The sequence below is a fragment of the Carettochelys insculpta genome, chromosome 10, assembly GCF_033958435.1.
Source record: "Carettochelys insculpta isolate YL-2023 chromosome 10, ASM3395843v1, whole genome shotgun sequence".
Taxonomy (NCBI): Eukaryota; Metazoa; Chordata; order Testudines; family Carettochelyidae; genus Carettochelys; species Carettochelys insculpta.
The window spans coordinates 21358227-21378922 of record NC_134146.1 but is presented as its reverse complement, the minus strand read 5'-3'; the positions used below and the strand labels follow the sequence as shown (position 1 = coordinate 21378922).

General features: G+C 40.2%; 1 protein-coding gene across 1 annotated transcript in view; it reads right to left on the bottom strand.

Annotated features, from left to right (window-relative positions):
• Positions 1-10705: 10705 nt before the first annotated feature.
• Positions 10706-20696, bottom strand: part of ZBTB38 (zinc finger and BTB domain containing 38) — a 55166-nt gene continuing 45175 nt past the window's right edge. Inside the window, exon 2 of the mRNA XM_075004571.1 lies at positions 10706-19633. Within this exon, the coding sequence (XP_074860672.1) occupies positions 16052-19633 (3582 nt within the window). The 3' untranslated portion in view covers positions 10706-16051. The remainder of the gene's footprint in view (positions 19634-20696) is intronic.

Below are 20696 nucleotides of genomic sequence, written 5' to 3'. Positions count from 1 at the left end.
TCTCAGTACCTCTGGGTACTACATTAGGTAATGAGCTTCGGTGGGAAAGACCCACATCTTCCAATTGGGAACCTCCACGTGCAGCATTGGGGCCAACTGAAGGCAAAGCCTAGCACAACCCACTACAGGCTTTTATTTCTGAGTCCAAAGCCATGACTGTCCTCGAGGGTGTTGCTTGGCTGCGTTTTTAAGATCTTTTTTGCTGTCTGCTGCAACTGCCTATGGCTATATCTACATTGGAATAAAATACCTGTGGCTGGCCAGGGTCAGCTGGCTTGGGCTGTGGAGTCAAGATACATCATGGTTATTGTTTGTTCTCCTTAGCCATTAAGCCAGTATCTCTGTCAAAGAAGGAAAATAAGTTGGTCTGGCATGATTTGTTCTTGACAAATTCATATTGGCTTTTTTTTATATACCCTTTTTATTGTGCTCTACCTGCTTAATTGATTGATAAATGGTTTCAATATCTTTCTAGGTATCCAAGTTAGACAGACTGAACCATTTTTATGAATACTGGAGTGGATAAGGAGTCAACCATCCAGGGCTCTGCTCACCAGCAAGGCCTGGCTCATGGCATCCAGCTTGGGTAGCCTGGGGAGTTGGGGAGCGCAGTGTGCTTGGGGCTGGTAGGCAGGAGCCAGTGGCTGGGGCTGGCCAGCACCTTGGAGTGAGGGCTGGCCAGCACCCACTGCAGTAATCCCACACACTTACTTTTCCCAAAAACAAACATTTTCCATCATATTTCAGCCATTGGCAAACTGACAACCAGTTTATCATCTTTTACAAGCTAGGAACAAATTGGTCACCTCAATGATGTGCAGATTCTACATAAGTTCATTTTGTAGCACTGGTGGGCCCAGACTGGAATGAGTATTTATGAAGATACCCCATTACAACGAAAAAAAAATCTGATGATAGTTAAAAAAGAAGTTTTGGAGTATTTCTCATGAATATTAGCTTTAGTTCCTTGCAGTAGAGAGACAGTGCAGTTAGTGTGTGGTGACACTGCATGTCTCAGTTGCATCAGATCTATTACTGAACAAACACACTTCAAGGAGCTGGAAAGGAATGTTTAGAAATGTGCTGATCATATTAGTTTCTTTAGAGCCATATAGTTCCTTTTTTGAAGACTAAGGCATGGAAATATCCAAAAATATGCAAGAAAGTTGCTATTATGAAAAACATTAAATCTGTAGGAGAACTGTCCAGCAAACTACAAGTAATTTGACTTGCAGTCCTATTGTAGAAAGCTAAAACTTAAACATACTGTTTTAAGGATGATTTGTAGCAATCTAATTTGTGGGTACACTGTGGTCATTTTCAGAAATTTACCATTGGAGATAAGGATTACATCTAATTGCAGATGCTTGGACTCCTAGCAATTTTTTACGCCATAAAAAGCTGTAGGGTACCTGTTGGTAATATGGTACTGTTGCTCAGGTGCTGTTTTTTTCTGTAGTCAGTCGTCGTGCTGTCATTGTACTTCTCATTGAGGCTTGCTCTACACTTAAGCTATGCTGGTATAAATTGTGTTAGTCAAGGATATGAAAAATCCATACGCCCAGCTATGCCAATGCACCTTGTAGATGGAGCTGTACTGACAGAAGAGTGCTTCTCTTGGGCAATTAATGCTGTCTGAGGTGATAGTTTTCCCACACTGTCAGAAAAACTCCTTCTGTGGTATATGCTGTATCTAATCTAGATGACAGGCTGTTTTAACCATGCTTATAATCCTAGGAGAGGTTTGCACCAAAAATTAAAAATTATGTAGACATTATTTTAATATTCCAAATATTTTGTCAAAATAACACAATAATCATGCCACTTTCAGGTACTTGGTAATTTTTTTAAAATTATCTGTCAACAAGTGCATCTAACAATGCAGAAGCCGTTTCACCCACCCCAAAAAAAAATCAGGAAATTATTTTGGACTCAGATTCCTTACTAGGCGTATTAATACAAAATTTGAGCAGTAATTGATTTAAATTACAACACAGTACGCATCTCCTGTACTTCTCAATAGTAATGCAAAGACTTGAGGAAGTCTGAGGTACTAAAAGGGCTGAGGGAGAGGGAAATAGTTGTTGGGAAGGCATGGGGGAGTGAAGTTGGAGGGTTGTTGGGTGTGTGTGGGGAAAGTAGAGAATACTTTGCTGGGATTGTTGGGAAACTGGGGAGTCTCCCCCAGGCAGACCCTGGCTGATCCCTTGCCTTTCTCATTCAATCAGGCTTATCTGCCCCTATCAGCACATCTCCACTCCATATTCATACAGGCAGATCTGCATCTGTCTCCATGCGGCACTGCCTCGCACTCCCCTCTATGTCCATGTATCCCTCACATCCCCATTTAGCCAACCCCTCTCCCACCATCACCATGTGGCTCTGTACCCCCACTCCTATTCAGCCCTTGGCTCAATGTTATCACTCTGGTAGCTTTTGGGGCCCCAGCCCGGTCTGTTTCCCCTCACTAGCCCTTCTGAATCCCAGCCTGTGGGACCATTCTTAACAGCCTGGTGTGCCCCCCTTTGTCCTTTCTCCTATATGCCATGCCGTCTCATCTGGCCCTTCAGGCAGAGCACTGTGAGGAAGGCAGTCTTTGCCCTCACCACCTCCACAGCTGGCTGCTCGAGCCCCCAAGCCAGCTGCTTTCTCTTCTGGTACCACATCAGTCCCTGCAGGGGAAAAGGTGGGAATTGCAGATTCTCGTCACCTCCTATGAGAATTGATTATTCTACTAGGGAAGAATAAATCTGGGGGAAATGAATTCTGCACTTGCATAGTGGTGCAGAATTCCCCCAGGAGCAGAGCTGACCTAGGTTCTGTAGCATAGACACAGCCTCAGGCTCTTCACCAGTTTTGCACACAGTACTCTGGAAATCTGCGTTATTCCAGAGTAGGTGGTTTTGGCTACTTCTTCAGCTTTTGAGGCAGGTGGTGGAATAAGTTGCTCCAACTTCTTGCATATACTGGTACCGAACCCCAATGAACTTTTTTTTGACAGATACAACAAGAATATGGAATTTTCTAGAATTTTTTCTGTTCTTTGTTACAAGACTGAAAAATGATAAAACAGGCAGAAAATGACTGACTGTCAGCTGTCTCTCAGGGCAGTGATTCAGTCAATTCCATCCAAAGTGAAACTGAGATGAATACAAGGCCTACCTCAGATAGTAGTCAACCAAGTGATGCAGCTGAATGCCATCACGAAAGAAAAGGCATTCTCTTACTACTGCAGCAAGATGCAGACCCCAACAAAATGTCATTTTAGGCTTGGCTTATACGTGGGAGATTAACTTTGATCCAAAAATAACCCAGATAAGACAACAACCTTGTGTGCCACACTTTGACCATTCTCCCATGCCTCCTCATCTGGCCCTGCAGGCAGAGCACTGGGAGGGAAGTAGACCATGGCATATCTGTGCCAGTGCCAACTCCCAGTGTAGACAAGGACATGTTCAGTTTGCACCAGCTAGCTTCTTTCTGCTTTAAACTAAAGTTAGATCAACTTGTATCTATCTACACTTGAGGTTTACACTAGAGAAACCACACTCATTGCTGACCTCCAGTGGGGGAATGAAGGCTAATCCTAAACACAGTCAAGGCCTTTGACTAAAAAGTCTAGTCTGTGCAGTGAGGGGTATGCGCTGAAGGATGTAATTTCTAAAGGCTATGAGAATGTTATGTATTAATTGGTCTATGTAGATCCTGCTGGTGCACACTTCAGTGCTCCCACATTTTATCTTAACGCTTCTGTGGACGATGTACAGAAATCGAATCCTGTGTGATTGCACATGGAGCAAATGATTGCAAGTCACAGCAGAATATGTAATTGAAGGAATACCAAAGTAGCTGGAAGAAGACTGACAATTTTGTGACCAAGTTTGTACACTTCTTGTATGTTTCAGTGAAATGGTTGTCTGTTAAATCTTTATCATATATGTCACAGCTGGCAGCAGTTCTATTCAGGAGTGACAATTTGTTTTAATTTTTCCACATCCAGTATCGAAGGATTGATTAGCATATTGTGTCTGAATAGATGAGCAAATAGAATGACCATAAACTTGGTACTAGCATTATGAAATGAGGAAGAATATTTTATTGTATGTGGAGTATACATCTAAACTTCCTTGTTTTTGGTTAGACATCTGTTTTCAGTGCTGTTTCACATATGGCCCAAATCACTGCTTTTCTATTAATATAGGTTCATTTATTTTTGTGCATGTTGCAAATTAGTGGCATTAAGCTTGAGGGAAAAATATTTTAATTTGCATATTTCCTTTTGCTGTATACCTATGCAAGTTTCTGGATATAAATTGGACAGTTAGCATTCTGGACTGTAAATCCCCACCACAGTCTGAAAAAGAATGAGTAAGTACCGTGTGGAAAACTCATTCATATTGCTTATTCATTATTAGGATTTAAATTAAAATCCTATTAAAATTATATTTTATATAAAATTATATTTTGATAGTTTAGAACTAACTAAAACAAAGATAAATGTGACTTTTTGAAGTATATTAAAAATCAAATGGTTTTCTTTATCAGTCCTATCAGGTAACTAAGCAATCAGTTTTTCTTCACCTAAGCATTTACATACACACATTTCATCCTCAAATATCTGATACCATGGAGTGTTGAGAACTTCTGAGCTGCTGTGTGCTCTCCCCTTGTTGTCTCAGTCATTCAAAGGAAGCGACTGTTAGTTCATCTTGCTTGGCATGTTTTGTGCAGTGCCTGCCAGGGTTGTGCATGCACAGTGTCTGTCCTGCCTACTGTTGCTTCTTGACATACCACATGTACAACCCAGACCCCTCAGTTCCTTGTCTACTGTGGAGGAGCCATAACTCTGAAGCAGAGGGGAGGTGGGCATGTGGTGGAGTACCCACAAAGATACTCATCTAGAAGAACCTCAGTTACTGCACAGGTGAGTAATTTTCTCTTCATCAAGAGATGTCCCTGGGGGTGCTGTACTTCAGGTGACTCAGTAGCAGTGCCCTATTTGGGTGAAGAGTGTTGAGGAAAAAAAACCCTTTCAGCTTCATCCTTTCTGGAAAATTGAGAGGCTGATGACAGCTGATGCTGCACTGCTGCTGAGGGTTTGGTGCCTAGCAGGGGAAACCCTGCAGTCAGAGAAATCAGAAGGCCATTTAGGCTGCGTCTACACGTGCACGCTACTTCGAAGTAGCGGCAGTAACTTCGAAATAGCGCCCGTCACGTCTACACGTGTTGGGCGCTATTTCGAAGTTGAAATCGACGTTAGGCGGCGAGACGTCGAAGTCGCTAACCCCATGAGCGGATGGGAATAGCGCCCTACTTCGACGTTCAACATCGAAGTAGGGACGTGTAGACGATCCGCGTCCCGCAACATTGAAATAGCGGGGTCCTCCATGGCGGCCATCAGCTGGGGGGTTGAGAGATACTCTCTCTCCAGCCCTTGCGGGGCTCTGTGGTCACCGTGGGCAGCAGCCCTTAGCCCAGGGCTTCTGGCTGCTGCTGCTGCAGCTGGGGGTCCGTGCTGCATATACAGGGTCTGCAACTAGTTGTTGGCTCTGTGTATCTTGCACTGTTTAATGAAAGTGTGTCTGGGAGGGGCCCTTTAAGGGAGCGACTTGCTGTTGAGTCCGCCCCGTGACCCTGTCTGCAGCTGTGGCTGGCTCCCTTATTTCGATGTGTGCTACTTTGGCGTGTAGACGTTCCCTCGCTGTGCCTATTTCGATGTTGGGCTGAGCAACGTCGAAGTTGAACATCGACGTTGCCAGCCCTGGAGAACGTGTAGACGTTACTCATCGAAATAGCCTATTTCGATGTTGATACATCGAAATAAGCTATTTCGATGTTGGGTGCACGTGTAGACGTAGCCTTAGTGTTGCAAGTGTCAGTGCCAGCAGCAATGGTGCCAGTTGTGTGGTAAGTACAGTCTGAGCTAGAGCCATGGTCAGGTGGGTTAGTACTGTTGCGGCAGCAGTAGAGTGCTTATCAGGGGACAGAGCAGCTATCAGTGCTGACTCGGTTGGCAGTATTGTAGGCGCTGGAGTAGGAATGGGGCAATTTAATTGCATGAGCATCAGCACCAGAGAGGTGGGGGCCGGAAATGCCAAGAGCTATGTAAGGGCTCAGTTTTGGTGTGGTCATCACTGTTGAGCGTGATCTAGTGGGCGACTGCTTTTTTTCCTCATGAGATGATCAGACCAGACATTCTTCCCCATTTTCTGTGATTTTTGGGACCTGAGTGGTGAGAGGAGTGGAGACCCTTATTGGGAAGGTCTTTCTTGTCCTGCGTTGGAGGCTGGGCTCAGTAACTTTTCCATTAATAGTAACAGAGAGGGAGCTGTGCTAGTCTATATACTATCAAAACAAAAAGCAGTCAAGTAGCACTTTAAAGACTAGTGTGAGTCTCTTCATTCATTTGACTGAAGTTTGGAGCAATGGGCGTATTTCTGGGGAACATGAGATACTCCCACGCATTGGACACATTTTATGTCTGTCAGAGACTGGCCCAAGCTCTCTACAGGTTCGGCATCTCTTAAGATCTGGTGAGCTGGGTATTTTCTTAACAGAAGCCTCTCCAGGGAAAGCCAAGAACATTTTAAAATTAAAAACAGGTGAAGCTAATGGAAACCTACCTGAATAACTGTTTTGTCTAAAGAAGGAGTAGTGGGTGTGCTCTGTCTCAGTCTGCGAATAGTTGAGAAGGTTTCTGGATCATACACATGGTACCACAAGTGACCCACACTGTCACTATTGCAAAATTGTCCAAGCAAAGGTGCCAGGACACACCAACATCTCATATGGAGCACCCACAGGGGCATCTCTCAAAGAAGTTAATGTTGCACCAATATTTGAAAAGGATAAACAGGATGACCTGGGTAATTATAGGCGTAAGTGTGACAGCGATCATAGGCAAAATAAAGAAGCAGCTGATCTAGAATTAGTAAAGTGTTAAAGGAGCATATTGAGACTAATGGAAACGAGTTAATGGACAACAGATGGCAAATAAATCGGATATTTTTGTGAGATTATGGTAATAGGTTGATGAAGGTAATTGTGTTGATACAATATATTTAGTTTTTTGTAAGGTGTTTCACTTGGTACTGAACATCATTTTGTCTCTAAGACTAAAATATAAAATTAATATGGCACACATTAAATGGATTAAAAATTGTCCCTCTTATAGGTCTCCCTGTAATTGTAAATGGGGAACCACCTTTGAACAGGTGTCCCCAGCGATGTCCTGCTTAAAGAAAGTCTTAGCCTCACTCTCTGTCTTATCAATGACTTGGAAGAAAGCATCAAAATATCATTGAAAAGTTTGCAAATGCACACAAATTGGAGGAGCTTTTTGGATTATGTGGTACAGCAAAATGTAAATGCACACATACATTTTGGAACAAAGAATGCTCCCACCCTCTGCCTTGGAACCTATGGGCAGCGGCAAGCGCTGATGTCAGGGTGTCCCCCTTTCACATACACTGCAGAGATGGGATTCAGGGGCAGGGGTATGCGTGAGGGAAACAAAACAGAGCACAGGAGCAAGGGAACTTGCTGACAGCTGTTTCTGTGACTGAGTAAGCAGGCTTCAGCTTGCTGAGTGCTGATCTCCTAAAAGGGACACCATAGCGTGTTCTCTGTCCCTGTCTCTCGCACTCCCTTCCTCTCACTCACACACACACACTCTCTCTCTCTCTCTCTCTCTCTCTCTCATACACACATTTCAAAGTGATATTTTAGGTTTTGACTGGTTTATGCATGCCATAATTTTTCTTTTCCTGTTACACTTAAATTTAATACAGTGGTGAGTTCTAAATTGCCTAATCTATCCTGGCAGGAGTAGTCATCCCTATGGTAACTTTTAAAAAACATATGTATATAGGTTTTTTTCATTTCTACTGGTGGCACCGATCTGCAAATTACCTCAGTATGGTGTACTTAAAATTAATTCAGCACATGGATGGGGAAAAAAAAAACAAAGGGAACACTGTTTTTACTTTGTGTGTGTTCAGGGGCAAGCTGCTGTGTATTGCTCCTTTGGGAATAGCAGGCCTACTAATTCTGTGAGTGTTCAGTGGAGAAGTGGTTGCAAACTGTAGGGAACTGGGGGATGGTGTGCAGCTATTTCTAACCTATACAGAAAGTGAGCCTGCAGAGGCCTAGACACTTGCCTGTGTTGGCAGAAGGTGGTAGTTTCAGAGAGATGATCCAAAGCAAGCAAAAGCAAGACTTCTCGCATTAAAGTAAGAATGGGCAAGATCCAGCCCACCAAGCCTTTTAATCTGGCCTTCTGCTGCAGAGGAGGGGAGAGCTTTGGGTGCTGTCATTGCCCCCAGCAAATATCTGTGTTCCCATTGGCCCCTGCCCCCAGCAAAAATCTCTCAGCTCCTATTGGCTGGAAGCTAGCCAGTGGGAATGGGGAAATTTTGCTAGGGCAGGGCATCTAAATTTCTCAAGTCCCATTTGCTTGTTTCCGACCAATAGGAGGTGAAAGATTTTGCTGGGGGTCAGAACAGTACAGCACAACTTCTCAGCTCCGATTGGCTGGTTTCTGGCCAATAGCAGCTGAGAGCTGTTGCACTCTCCACTCCCAGTACAGAAAGCCACCCGGAATTGCCAGGGGGCTGGGGCTGCTGTCAGGCACGGAAGCCTACCTGAGAATGCTGCTGCCCAAAAGCTACTTAGGTAAGCACCTCCCCGACACAGCCTGCTTCTGGCACTGCACCCCAAATCCCTCCCAAACTCTGCACTGCCTCTTACACTCCTCCCCCAGACCAGACTCTTCTGCTGCACCCATACTACCTCCTCGACCGTACACACTAATCCTCTGCCCATGGTTACAATCAATGTTCCCTTTAATTTTTCCACCAATGTGAGGAATACACTTTGTTACATGCACCAAGACATGTATGGATGTGCACCACCAATAGAAACATACTGCTAGCTGTAGGTGGTTATGGGCACTCTTCAGATTAAGTTGATGGCACCTGAATCTCTCCTGGGCATCTGTCCAATGCTCAGCTTACAAGGAACACTGGTCACAATGTACTCCTCCTTCACCTAAACTCCCTCGCAGACCCCACACCTTCTCTTCCATCCCAGTGCCCTACCTCAGGCTCCTTGTTGCGTCAGACCTCTGGTGCAGTCCCCACACTTCCTCCATAGAAAAGTGCAGACCTTGACCACTTACGAAAATCTTGGAGTGGCTTCCCCATCAAAAATTATTGCCCATTCCTGCATTAAGGGCAGGTGGTACCTTACAACCCTGGGTACTCCTAGGAAGTATCACTATGGTAGATAATCAGCTGAATATGAGCTCCCAGGCAATTCTGTGGCCAAAAGGGCCAATGCAATCCTTGGATTTATAAAGAGAGTAATCCAGAGTAGAAGTAGATAGTTATTTTACCTTTGTATTTGGCACTGGTGACGAACACCGCTGCAAGACTGTTCATTTCTGGTGTTCACAAATGAAGAAGGATGTTGATAAAGTGGAAGAAGATTCACAGAAGATCCACAAGAATGATTAAAACATTCGAAAACATGCCTCCCAGTAACAGACTCAAGGAGCTCAATCTAATTAACAAAAAGATTCCTAAAGCATGGCTTGATTACAATCTACACTTATCTACGCAAGGGACACATATTTAATAATGGACTCTTCAATGTAAGAGAGAGTGGTATAACATGAACCAATTGATTATAAATTGAATTTAGACAAATTAAGGTTGGAAGTAAGATTTTTTTTTTTTTAAATACAGAGTAAACCACTAGAATAATCTACCATGTGTTGTAAGGGTTTCTCCAGCCACAATTTAAAAATAAAGATTGGATGCATTTCTAAAAATAAATGTTGTAGGATTTATTTTTGGTAAGTCTTATAGCCTGTTATACAGAAGGTCAGCCAAGATGATCAGGATGCTCCCTTCTGGCCTTGGAATCTATGAGCAAAAGACTGCCAGCCAGGCACTCGTTTAGTCTTCAGATAACCCTGAGTGAAATGCTGACCCCTGTGAAGGAAGTGTCAGATTTTCCATCAAAGTAAGGGGGCCAGGACTTCCCCCTGTATTTTTTCCATGTCCTGTAAAATGTCCTCAGCTTAAAAGAACTTGCCAAATGTTTATTAATAACTATTAAACCTACATTTTGAGAACATTATGGTTGCGTGCACAAGCATACAAAGGCTAGGTCACTCAAACTGATAACTGCACAGACGGGCATACATATTTATAATCTAAAGGTATGCATACGCATTATATAACGTCTTCACTACATGATCACATGCTATTTTCTCAATAATATAATATTACTTCAAGCTGGTAGAAATGTTACAAGCTAATTCAGGAATTAGTTGGGGAGGTGTTAGTCCATATTGTAGCAGGCCAATATCCATGTCACAAAAGCGATCACAATTGGCCTGGAACTGAATGAGGATGTGAGAATGAATTACCATATTAAGACACATCAAATTAAATTAACTTTAAAAAAATTAAAAATGATATTGAGTTTATAGATCTGGTAGCTTCTGTGTTATTGTGCCTTCATACTTAAAAGTTTATAGTGAAATAAAATATTTTAAATATAGCAGATTAGTAAAAGAGGAGATACAAATCTGTGGACCATGTACATTACAAAAATTAAGTCATTTTTTTTTTTAAAAAATGGAGAGACAAAAATAGGAATAGGTTATTTTAATTAATCACAACCAGAATTACTATAATCACTTTTTCTAAAAATAAGTCTTTTTTTAACCCTTAATATATGCATTTAATAGTATTTTCTAAACAAAAAAAAACAAATGCCGTTATGTAATAAATTACATTATTTTACAGTGTACAATATTTTCATCTATTATATGTATTTTAATTCCAGTTTGGTCATTAGTACTTGACTCATTACTTCAACATGTTACTCTCATTAAAAGTCCTACAATTAACTATAAACGTGACATGACCATCTGAAAAATTGCTTTGCTATAAACTGTAGAGAATACACAGAATTATAAAGCCATTGCGTTTTTATCAAAATATGCAACCCCCCAACCTAACACAAAGTGTCAATATTTTTTTATGAACCATACAATTATATAAAATACTGTACTTGTAAAATTATCTTTTATGTATAAATAGCGTACCTGATTTGCTTTGGTCTAAAATTATCAGCATATAAACCTACTTAGAAAATTTCCCTATGTATTTAGTCACATTTTTATTGTATTTATTTCACAATCCTAGTTGTTTGGACCTAAAGCTGCTATGGAACCAAAATCTCATTGATTCGTAGCATTCATCCTTGGCAGAATAAATAAATGAACAATACTGTTATTTAACTTAATACACCTCTATTAGTTGAAGTGTAGTTTTATCATTCCCAAGATATCACTTCTTTCACAATGTATAATAAAAACAAATACATAAATAATGTATCATATTTTCTGTAGAATGAAGCTGAGATGAACTAGTCTTTATCCTGCCCTTTATTTTATAATACTGTGTACAGATGAAAATACATGAAGAATAGATAATACAGATGCAGTATTATGGATATTTATCAGAACAGCCCTATGGTATAAAGCATGGGTGTTCAACCTTTTGGCTTGCCTGGGCTGCATTGAGTGAAGATAGTCTTGGGCCACGTACAAAATATATAATATATAGTTAATGTATATAAATCACATAATAATGTTAAAAGTTTATGATCCTGTGGGGCCACATTACTAGCTGTCCAGGGCCGCATGCGGCCCATGGGCCGCAGGTTGGACACGCCTGGTATAAAGCATAAATCACAGTCATCTACCATCCTTGACCATTCTTTAAAAAGTATTTTCTCCATCTTCTTCAAAACTAGATCCTTTGTTCCAGTCACCAACACCGTATTCACTCTTTAGAGTTGGTAAAATAGGATCTTATAGAGCTCTAAGGGTCATCAAATGGACATCTGTGGCTTCTGGCTGTTGGAGGGTGATTATGGCTGAGAGGTCATCATCCAGCAATCTCGAGCCATCAACACAATTTTCACTACCAGCCAGCCATCACCAGGAGCCACTGAACACTACACAGAAGCCAAAGTGGAGGAATAGGATGAAATTTCTCATTTGGAGCACAAAGGCAAAGACAAATGTATTTAAGCAGTGGAGGGGTGGGGGGTGTAGAGAGGCAGGAAAAGGAACAAGTTCCATTGTCACAAGCCAAAAGAGAAGGCTAGAGGAAGAGAGAAAAGATTGTATTGGGTGAGGCAGACACTATGATCAGATCTCAGATTAACAAAAGGAGTTAGATTACAGTCAAAAGGAGGGCCTCTCTTGCAGAGTGCTGCAACTCTTTAATGCTTTCCTGAAGTGGCTGGTTAAGAAATTTCTTTGCTAAGCTTGTATTTTTTTGTTTGCCTGCCATTTTGTAGAGACCCAGAGCGCCCACATAGAGGAGAATATGTAAGCCAATGGGAGACTGGTGATGCTGAGGAAGGATGGCCCACATGGGGTCTGCATTTAGGATTTCCACATACAGCTTGCCTATATGTCAAAGCAAGCTGGGGTGTCAATCTAATCTGCACTAACCTGCTACAGATTACATGTTTATGTGAACTCTAATGCCACACATTAACAATTCATTGATTCAAGGTCCACATGGATAATCCAAGACAGACTAGGAGGAGGTATTTTTGAGGAAGCATTGACAGAAGGGATCATGCTTTAGATCTTTGAGTGCCTCTCTGCTGATTTTCTGTTTGCATCCTTTTAGAGATAAATCTGATTGTGGAAATTACAGAGGAAGCTTTCTGCTTGCGAGACTTCTCCTGAACTACCTTCTTGATCTTATCAAAGACATTCTTCCTGAATCTTAGCGTGGGTTTGGACCATCTAGGGGCACTAGTGACATGATCTTCACTGCTTGCCAGCTGCATGAAAAATGTAGACCATGCCAGAGACCTATACAAGGTGTTCATTGACCAGAGGAAAGCCTTTGACTCCATTAACAGGGAAACATTGTGGAAAAATCCATCTGATGTATGGTTGTTCACATTTGTCACCATTCTTTGTCTTGTTCATGGCCACACACGAGTGATTTTCTGCAATGGAGCTAAAGTAATTTTTTTAATAAGATAGATGTTAATCAGGGCTGTGTCTTTGCCCTCATGCTCTTCATCTTTTTTGCTGCAGTACTTTATTTGATCATGGATAAAATCCTGGTAGGAATACAACCAATCTACCAAATGGATTGCAAGCAATTCAACTTCAGGTGCTTCCATTCTAGAATTACAACACCTGACTTGAGTTGTCAAGCTTCAGTATGCTGAAGACTATAGTGTGTGCTCAATCAGAAATACATCTTCAGGCAATCATCAGCATCTTTCCTGAAGCACATCAGAAAATGGAATTAATACTTAGGATCCAGAAGACAAAAATCCTCCATTAACAAGCTCCTAGTGCACAGTTCCATGGTCAAGCAATATAAACACAGCATAACCCTCTAGGGAATGTTGCATACATCTCATGTTTTGGAAGACAACTTTCCCAGACCACTGGTATTAATGAAGAAACCCAGTACCCACTCAAAACGTGCAAGCTGAACTTTTGGTCATCTGAGAAAGAAAGTGTTTAAAGATGGCACCATCAGAATCCACTAAAATTCATGATATATAAAAGCTATGGTGATCCCCATCCTGCTATGTGCAGCTGAAATGCATACAGCATACAGGAGACATCATAAGATATTGGAGAATTATCAAACACTGTATGCATAACATTCTCCAAATCAAATGGGATGATGGACACATTAACATCAGAGTCCCCTCGCAAGCCAATACTATTAGTATTAGGCTATGATTATTTGTCATCAGCTTTGCTGGGCTGGCCATGTTATTCTAATGCCTGATGACTGCCAAAACCAAGTAGTCTTCTCTCAATTTAACAAAAGGAAATAGACCAGAAGACGACTGAAAAATGCTACAGGGACATTCTGAAGTCTAATGTTAACTTACAGAAACAACTCAAAACCAATAACAATGGAGGAGTTGCCTGAGGCAGAGAACTCAGCATTTTGAGCATCAGATGCAACCATATTTAACAGAAAAATAGAAGTAACAATGTACTATGGCCCAAACCTATACCTCAGATTCACCCACACCCCTGTGTGCAATGTGGCACAGTCTGCAGCTCTAGAATAAGCATTATCAGTCACCTGTAACCTGACAGGTAATTTGAAAAAGGTGATCCATAGAAGACAATTCTCAAGTTCAAGAGATCACCAATGATGATGAATGCAGGATAGAATCACACCTTAACTTGTCATTAAGTAAGACTACATAGACTGAAAGCTAGGGACACTGACCCAGCTCTAATCAGACCCAGGGAATTAGGAGCTTGTGGATTTCAGCAACAGTGTTCATCAGAAAAGCTTAGCGTCTGTCCAGAGAAGACTGAGCCAGGTTGCAAGAATGAAGCCCCAGAGATAATCCTTAATCAGAGAGGAGTTGTACTCGCTTTCTAAACAGGATCAGAGAGTGGCTCCTTTCTTATTCAAACTAAATCTGCATCTCTACCAAGACTTATCACATACGTGGGAATCAGGCTCATGGCATGACATTTGGTGTGTGAGTGGGTACTCTTCAGTGAATGATCATTGTTCAGCTGGGGCAAAGCTTAAAGACAGTAATCCAAAGCATACAATTAGCTCTCTATTTAATTGTCAGCATAAGGATTGGGCCAGTATGTGGCCCAATGGTTAGTACACCATGCTCCAACACACACCAGCTGGATTGTGGGCAAAAGCAAGCCCCTAGCCACATAAAATCAAAATGACTGCCAGGCCAGGAGGCCACTCCAGTTCTACAGTGGACTGTTTCAAATGTTTGTATGGATGAAAGTGTGTGGATGCAATGACACAGCCTTGATTAATATATGAACGAAAGAAACTAAATATTCTCCACACCTACCACCCAAAAAGCAAATCAGATGGGTAAACTTTTATTTGTTGGTTTTATCCCACTCATCTGAGACCAAGAGCTAGTCCAACTCCTTCTCCTGGGATATGAGGAATTATTCCAACAGGAAGAACTTTCATGGACTAATTATCCCCCCATAAGAAGAAAAATTACTCCAAAAATGTAGGCATTGCAGAGCCATTGAAAGGTGGGGAATGTATTTACACAAGGTCTTTACACTGGACAGTTCCACAACTCTTTCACCATGAAACTTGGAGTATTTTCATTGGCTTCTACAACAGTAAATATGGACTTCCTCCTGAATTAGTTGGCCTGCTATACAGTTGATAGCTAGACCTTCCGGGTCTTCTACAGCTTGGAAGACTTAATATTTAAGATGAATATTTATTATTATGAATCTGGGTTTCCAACCCTCATTGACGCTCAGACACCCACTAGTTATCAATATAACTGTAAAACTGAATATAGATAGTGTAAAATATAATACTCATACAACAGTATAAACCAAGGTTTGAGATACAGAAAAGTTTTCCAAAACTGAACTATACTTCATACTCACATTTCAATAAACATTTCCATCTTTACCAAATGACTTTATGATACTGTATACATTAGGCCATCATCTTCTAAATTTTGTTTTTGATTTATAAACGCATTACTATGAAACTTTGATTCTAAATGCATCACATCACCTTGCACAAATTCTTCTTAGGAATAAACTCAACCTATATATTTGGCCTTTATTATATTCAGATTGATTCAGAATCAAATACATTTTTGTATATTGAAGACAAATTCAGTGTCTAGTTACTTGTAACTCCTAATACAGGTATTTTGATTGGATCTACATTTTCTTCTATTTATGTATTATAATGGTCTATGGTTGCAGAACTATTTTGGATCAGACATTCTCCCTCATGTTATGTTTACACTATTACAAATTTTCCTAGTTTTTCTGTTGCAGTATATTTTTTGCATATGCTAATATATGAAAGTTATTTCAATGAAGAGACATCATCTTCCTTTTTCGAACCTGCCCAGATCTGGAGTTTCCTTTGCATTCTCCAGTTCTATACATTTGTCTCCAATGTCAGTGCTTTTCTCTTGTTTTTGACATTATCACTCAAACTATAACTTTTGGAGTTGTACACTGTATACTGTTCACTCCATTTCCATCTGAGTCTATGAAATCTTGATTCTCCAAAGGTTTAGGGCTTTCATTGCACAAATACTCTTGTTTATCCTGTTGACTTGGGCTTTTGAATAGATGTTTCTTTTGGTGCATTCCAAGAGCAGCTGCCGTCTTGCAAATTTTGGGGCATTGTAAACAAGCATATCCTTTTCCATTATGTTCGTGTACATGTCTTTGCTCATGATTCCTTTTGGTAGAAAGATATAAGAAACTCTGAAAGCAGAATTGACAATGGTAGCGTTTTTCTCCAGTATGTATTCTTTCATGTATTTTGAGCGTTTCGTTTAAAGTGAATGCCTTACTACAATATTGACAGACAAAATCCTTGATGCCCAAATGAATGCGTTCATGTTTCTGTAGGTTTCCTGGAACTGAAAAACACTTACCACAGGTTTTACAAGTATAGGGCTTTTCCCCAGTATGACACCTCATATGCATTTTTAGTGTGGATGGGCTCTGGAACTGCTTTTGACATAATTCACAAACATAAGGCTTTGAAATAGGTACATGCCAATGTATAGGTTCTTGGATTTCTTCAGTGGAAGATTTCTCTTTCTCACAGAGCTCACAATGAAGATCAGGCATTTCTGTGTTTACTTCTTTATTGCTGCCCTTTTCTTCAGGAATGTTTCTAAGTTCATATTCTTTATTGCACATATTTTGACTTTCCCTGCTGGAGTTCCTGTTCCCGTGATTCTTCCTCCATTTGACTTTTCTCATTTTTCTTAAATGTTTCGATTTCTTTTTTGGTTTGTAATTATAATAAGGTCTCCAGGGTTTGTCATTGGAATCATGATCACTTACATCATCATACATTTCAGTCAGTTCCATGCATTCTGATCTGCAAAGCCTAGCTGGGCTTCTTTCTTTTTTCTCTGTTTTAGTCTCCTGAGGCTGACTGTCCTGATCAGATTCACATTTAGACCTTCTTCCTCTTTTATAAAACAGTTTGGATCCTAAAATATGCCGTTTTACAATAGCTTCATTCCCAATTTTCACTGTTATTTGACAAAGAGGAGCAACATTACTATCAGTAGATGTGCCAGGTAAGGCCGGCTTTGCAATGTATGTTTCAATTTTACTTGATTCTTGAACAATATCTGTAGTCTTGTTAGATGAACCTCCAGATCCTGTAGTATGGTGTATCTCCTCGAGTGCTTCTCGGCTAGTGTACGTAAGTGTCTTCTTTTTTTCTTTAACGGCTTTTGCTTTAGTAATGCCTTTACGATAATTATCTGACCCATGTCTGCAGTCATCTTTTATGGACTGACTGCCTATCTGGTTGGTTGATACTAAATTACCATTTCCCATGAAAGTGACTGCATTACTGTGCATTATTACTGATGAAACTCTACTACTGTGCATTATAACCGAAGGTGCTGTGCAGCTATAGTTAATAACAGAGGTTGAATTTTCACTCACATTACTGAAAGACAGAACGGAGGTATCACATTCCTGAGAACCAGAGCTAAGTTCATTTGCAGCTGAGGGAACTGATTTTTCTGCAGAAAAAAACTCACTTTGTACGTCAGAATTTAACATTCCTACTGCCCAGGATGAAACGTTCTGAATATTCATAGATGATGTTGCATCAGTGCATGAAGATGCATTCAAGGAAATAGTGGTATCATTTGTTAATACATTATTTTGAAAATTCAATGGTGGTAGTTCAGAGTTGAGCGAATTCTGAATAATGTAGTTACTAGATGTAGCTTCGTTAACTTGGCTGTTTGCTTGTATGTGTTCATATGAAGAATTCTGGTAGGACTTATAAGGTAGCCTTCTGCATTTCATAGGTAAAAGCCTATACAGTTTGTAAGGATACATGCTAGGCTTTAAGCCTCCATTAGGGGCTTTTTTATTTACTGCAAGTCGATGGTCAATTGCATGGAAAGATTTCTGATGGTTTTTTAGTATGTAATAGGTCATGAAAGTCTCAAGGCAGAAAATGCACTGATAACGCCTTTCCCCTGTGTGCCAGATTTCATGTCTGGTCCGATATTCAGCTAATGCAAATACTTTGTTGCAGTAATGACAAGGATAAGTTCTTCTCCAGGAATGCACATTTGCATGTCTGCGAAGACTAGACAATGTTACATAGCTGCGTTTGCAAACAATGCATGTATATAATATCTGTCCATCAACAACTTTAACCAAATGATCTGTTTCGGGCAAGGTGCAGTTTGCACTGGAGTAACCAGTAATACTGTTTTCAGATACCAGAGATTCTGTGTTTTCACGTGAGCTTCCATTTCTTTCGTCTGTAGTAGTATAATTATCTAAACTTTCTGGTTGATTTCCACTCTGAACAGATATAGTGCCTGAACTGCAGACTTGTTCATGATCCTCCAATCTGTTAAGATTTGCAAATTGTTTGCTGCAGTATTTGCATATTAATGGTTCCTGATTATTTGTATGATGCTGAAGATGGGTACTAAGTAAAGCTCTGTCCTCAAATGATTTGGTGCAACAGCTACAGCTGTAAACTGGTGGAGTAACTGCTTCTGTGGATCCAGGGATCTTAGCAGATTTATTTTCCTCTTCTGCAGAAAAATGTAAGTCTCCTGCCTTATCAAGAGGCAAAGAATTAATTGCTTGATCCGTAACAGCTTCTTGTTGAACCTCTGTATTGGTTACTTTGGGGGCTGATAGTTTTGCTACAGCCAAACCAGTACACTGGGGTTTAAATGCCATCTTTGGTGTACCGCATGCTTGTTTTATTGGTTGAAGTAATGGTGTTGCCTGAAGAGTTTCATAACTGTCTTCATTCAGTGAACATAAGGGGCGTCTATCATGTTCTAAAAAAGGAGTTCCTTGAAAAGCATCACCTCCAGAAGAAACTGCATAGGAGTGTTCAGCTAATGTACTGGCTGGCTCTGCATCTTTGCCAATATCATCCCTATTGAGGCCAACATTGGTTGCTTTAATGGTCTCAGATGCCTTTTTAAAACTTGCTCTCAAGTCAAGTGGAGAAAACAAATTGTTGTTATTTTCTGTTTCAAAAATTGAAAATGCATTTGTGATTCTTGGCCCATTTGTGACAGCTGAATCTTCATGTCTTTTTTCATTTTTTTCTTCTTTGACCACCCCTTTTTCAGTAATACAAAATGTATATGGACAAGGAGAATTTGAAAAATTAATGTGTGTAAGATCTTCCAGAAATGATATTCCCAGTTTCTTCCCTGCAGCTGCAAGGTCAGTTACTGTCTCCTGTCTCTTAACGACGACTGTGGAACTGTAAATATAATTTAGAATTTCAGTGAACACTTCAGCCTTAAGATCATCTAACTCCAGGACATGTCCAGAAATACAGATAGTATGACTCCAAAAAATATTTTTGAAATAAAGGCTTGAAGCTGCTAGCACATTACTGTGTGCTTTAAATTTGGTATCTTCCACAATTATGGTGACATCACATAAAATACCCCGAATGCGTTGTTCATTCAAAATGGAGAGTACTGTGTCACTATGAAAGTCATCCTTGAGATCCTTTGAATGGGACATGACTGTCATCTACAAAAAAGTAAAGAAAAAGTTAATGGTTAAATTTGCTTTTAATAGTTATCACAAACAATCAGATCTGTAATTAGGACATGTTTACAGGTTTGGTTTGTTTTGCATTCAGGTTTGGAGAGAGAAAGAAGTTATGCTATTGTATTTTCAGATTAAAATATTGGGTTTGATTCTGCTAACAAGATTGATTTTAATAAGGTAACTCCTCAGAGAGGTAACTAAAATTCCTACTAGTAATTACTTGCAGGGTGATGCCATGTATTTCAGAATTAATTCTGAAGGTCCCCTCTACCTCCCTGCTCTACCTGCATTCTGTAGAAAAAGGTAAGTTCTTCAAAGAGTTTAAAAGGTAACATCAGTTTGTAACACAAATGCATCTACATGCATCACAAACTACATATTCAAAGTATGTTCTGTCAGAATATTTCACTCACTGGCCTACACTAATATTTACCAACACATTAGGGATGGGGGGGAGATCTGGCAGCTTCTCAGTAGCTGCGACAAGAGACCAAGCATCTGTTTTGTTCCTTAATCGCCGTATCAGTGCTTTGTATTTGCAATCCTGCAAAGAAACTGAACTCAAACCTAGAGATGGCCCCTCCAAGATCAGGGCTGCAGCATACTGATGTGTCAGCGAGTGGAAACTTCAACTGCTGCTGCCCACATGGTATCTGTTCCACAGATAACAAGAGGACTTAGAGCTTCACTTGATTCCATTAATAAAAATTTACAGAGAAATTAAAAAGCTCCAATTACAAAATGCTGTTTTAAAACCAGTAGATAAAATCAGTAGATAAAATACATAAATCATGACTAACAAGATTATTTTTTATATAATTTGTTGTATTGAATATTTAAATTAGCTGTTGGGCTTTATTTGATAGCACCTCCTTAATAATGACTGGAAGTTTCAATGTGAATTACAGAATTTTGTGAATTAAATATATAATAATAAAAATCCAGGGTAATATAATGCATTTTGTTTATTTTGTCAGTTTTGTTTTAGTGTTTACAATAATAACCAATAACTATGCTTGACTTTTTAAAAATTATACCAAAT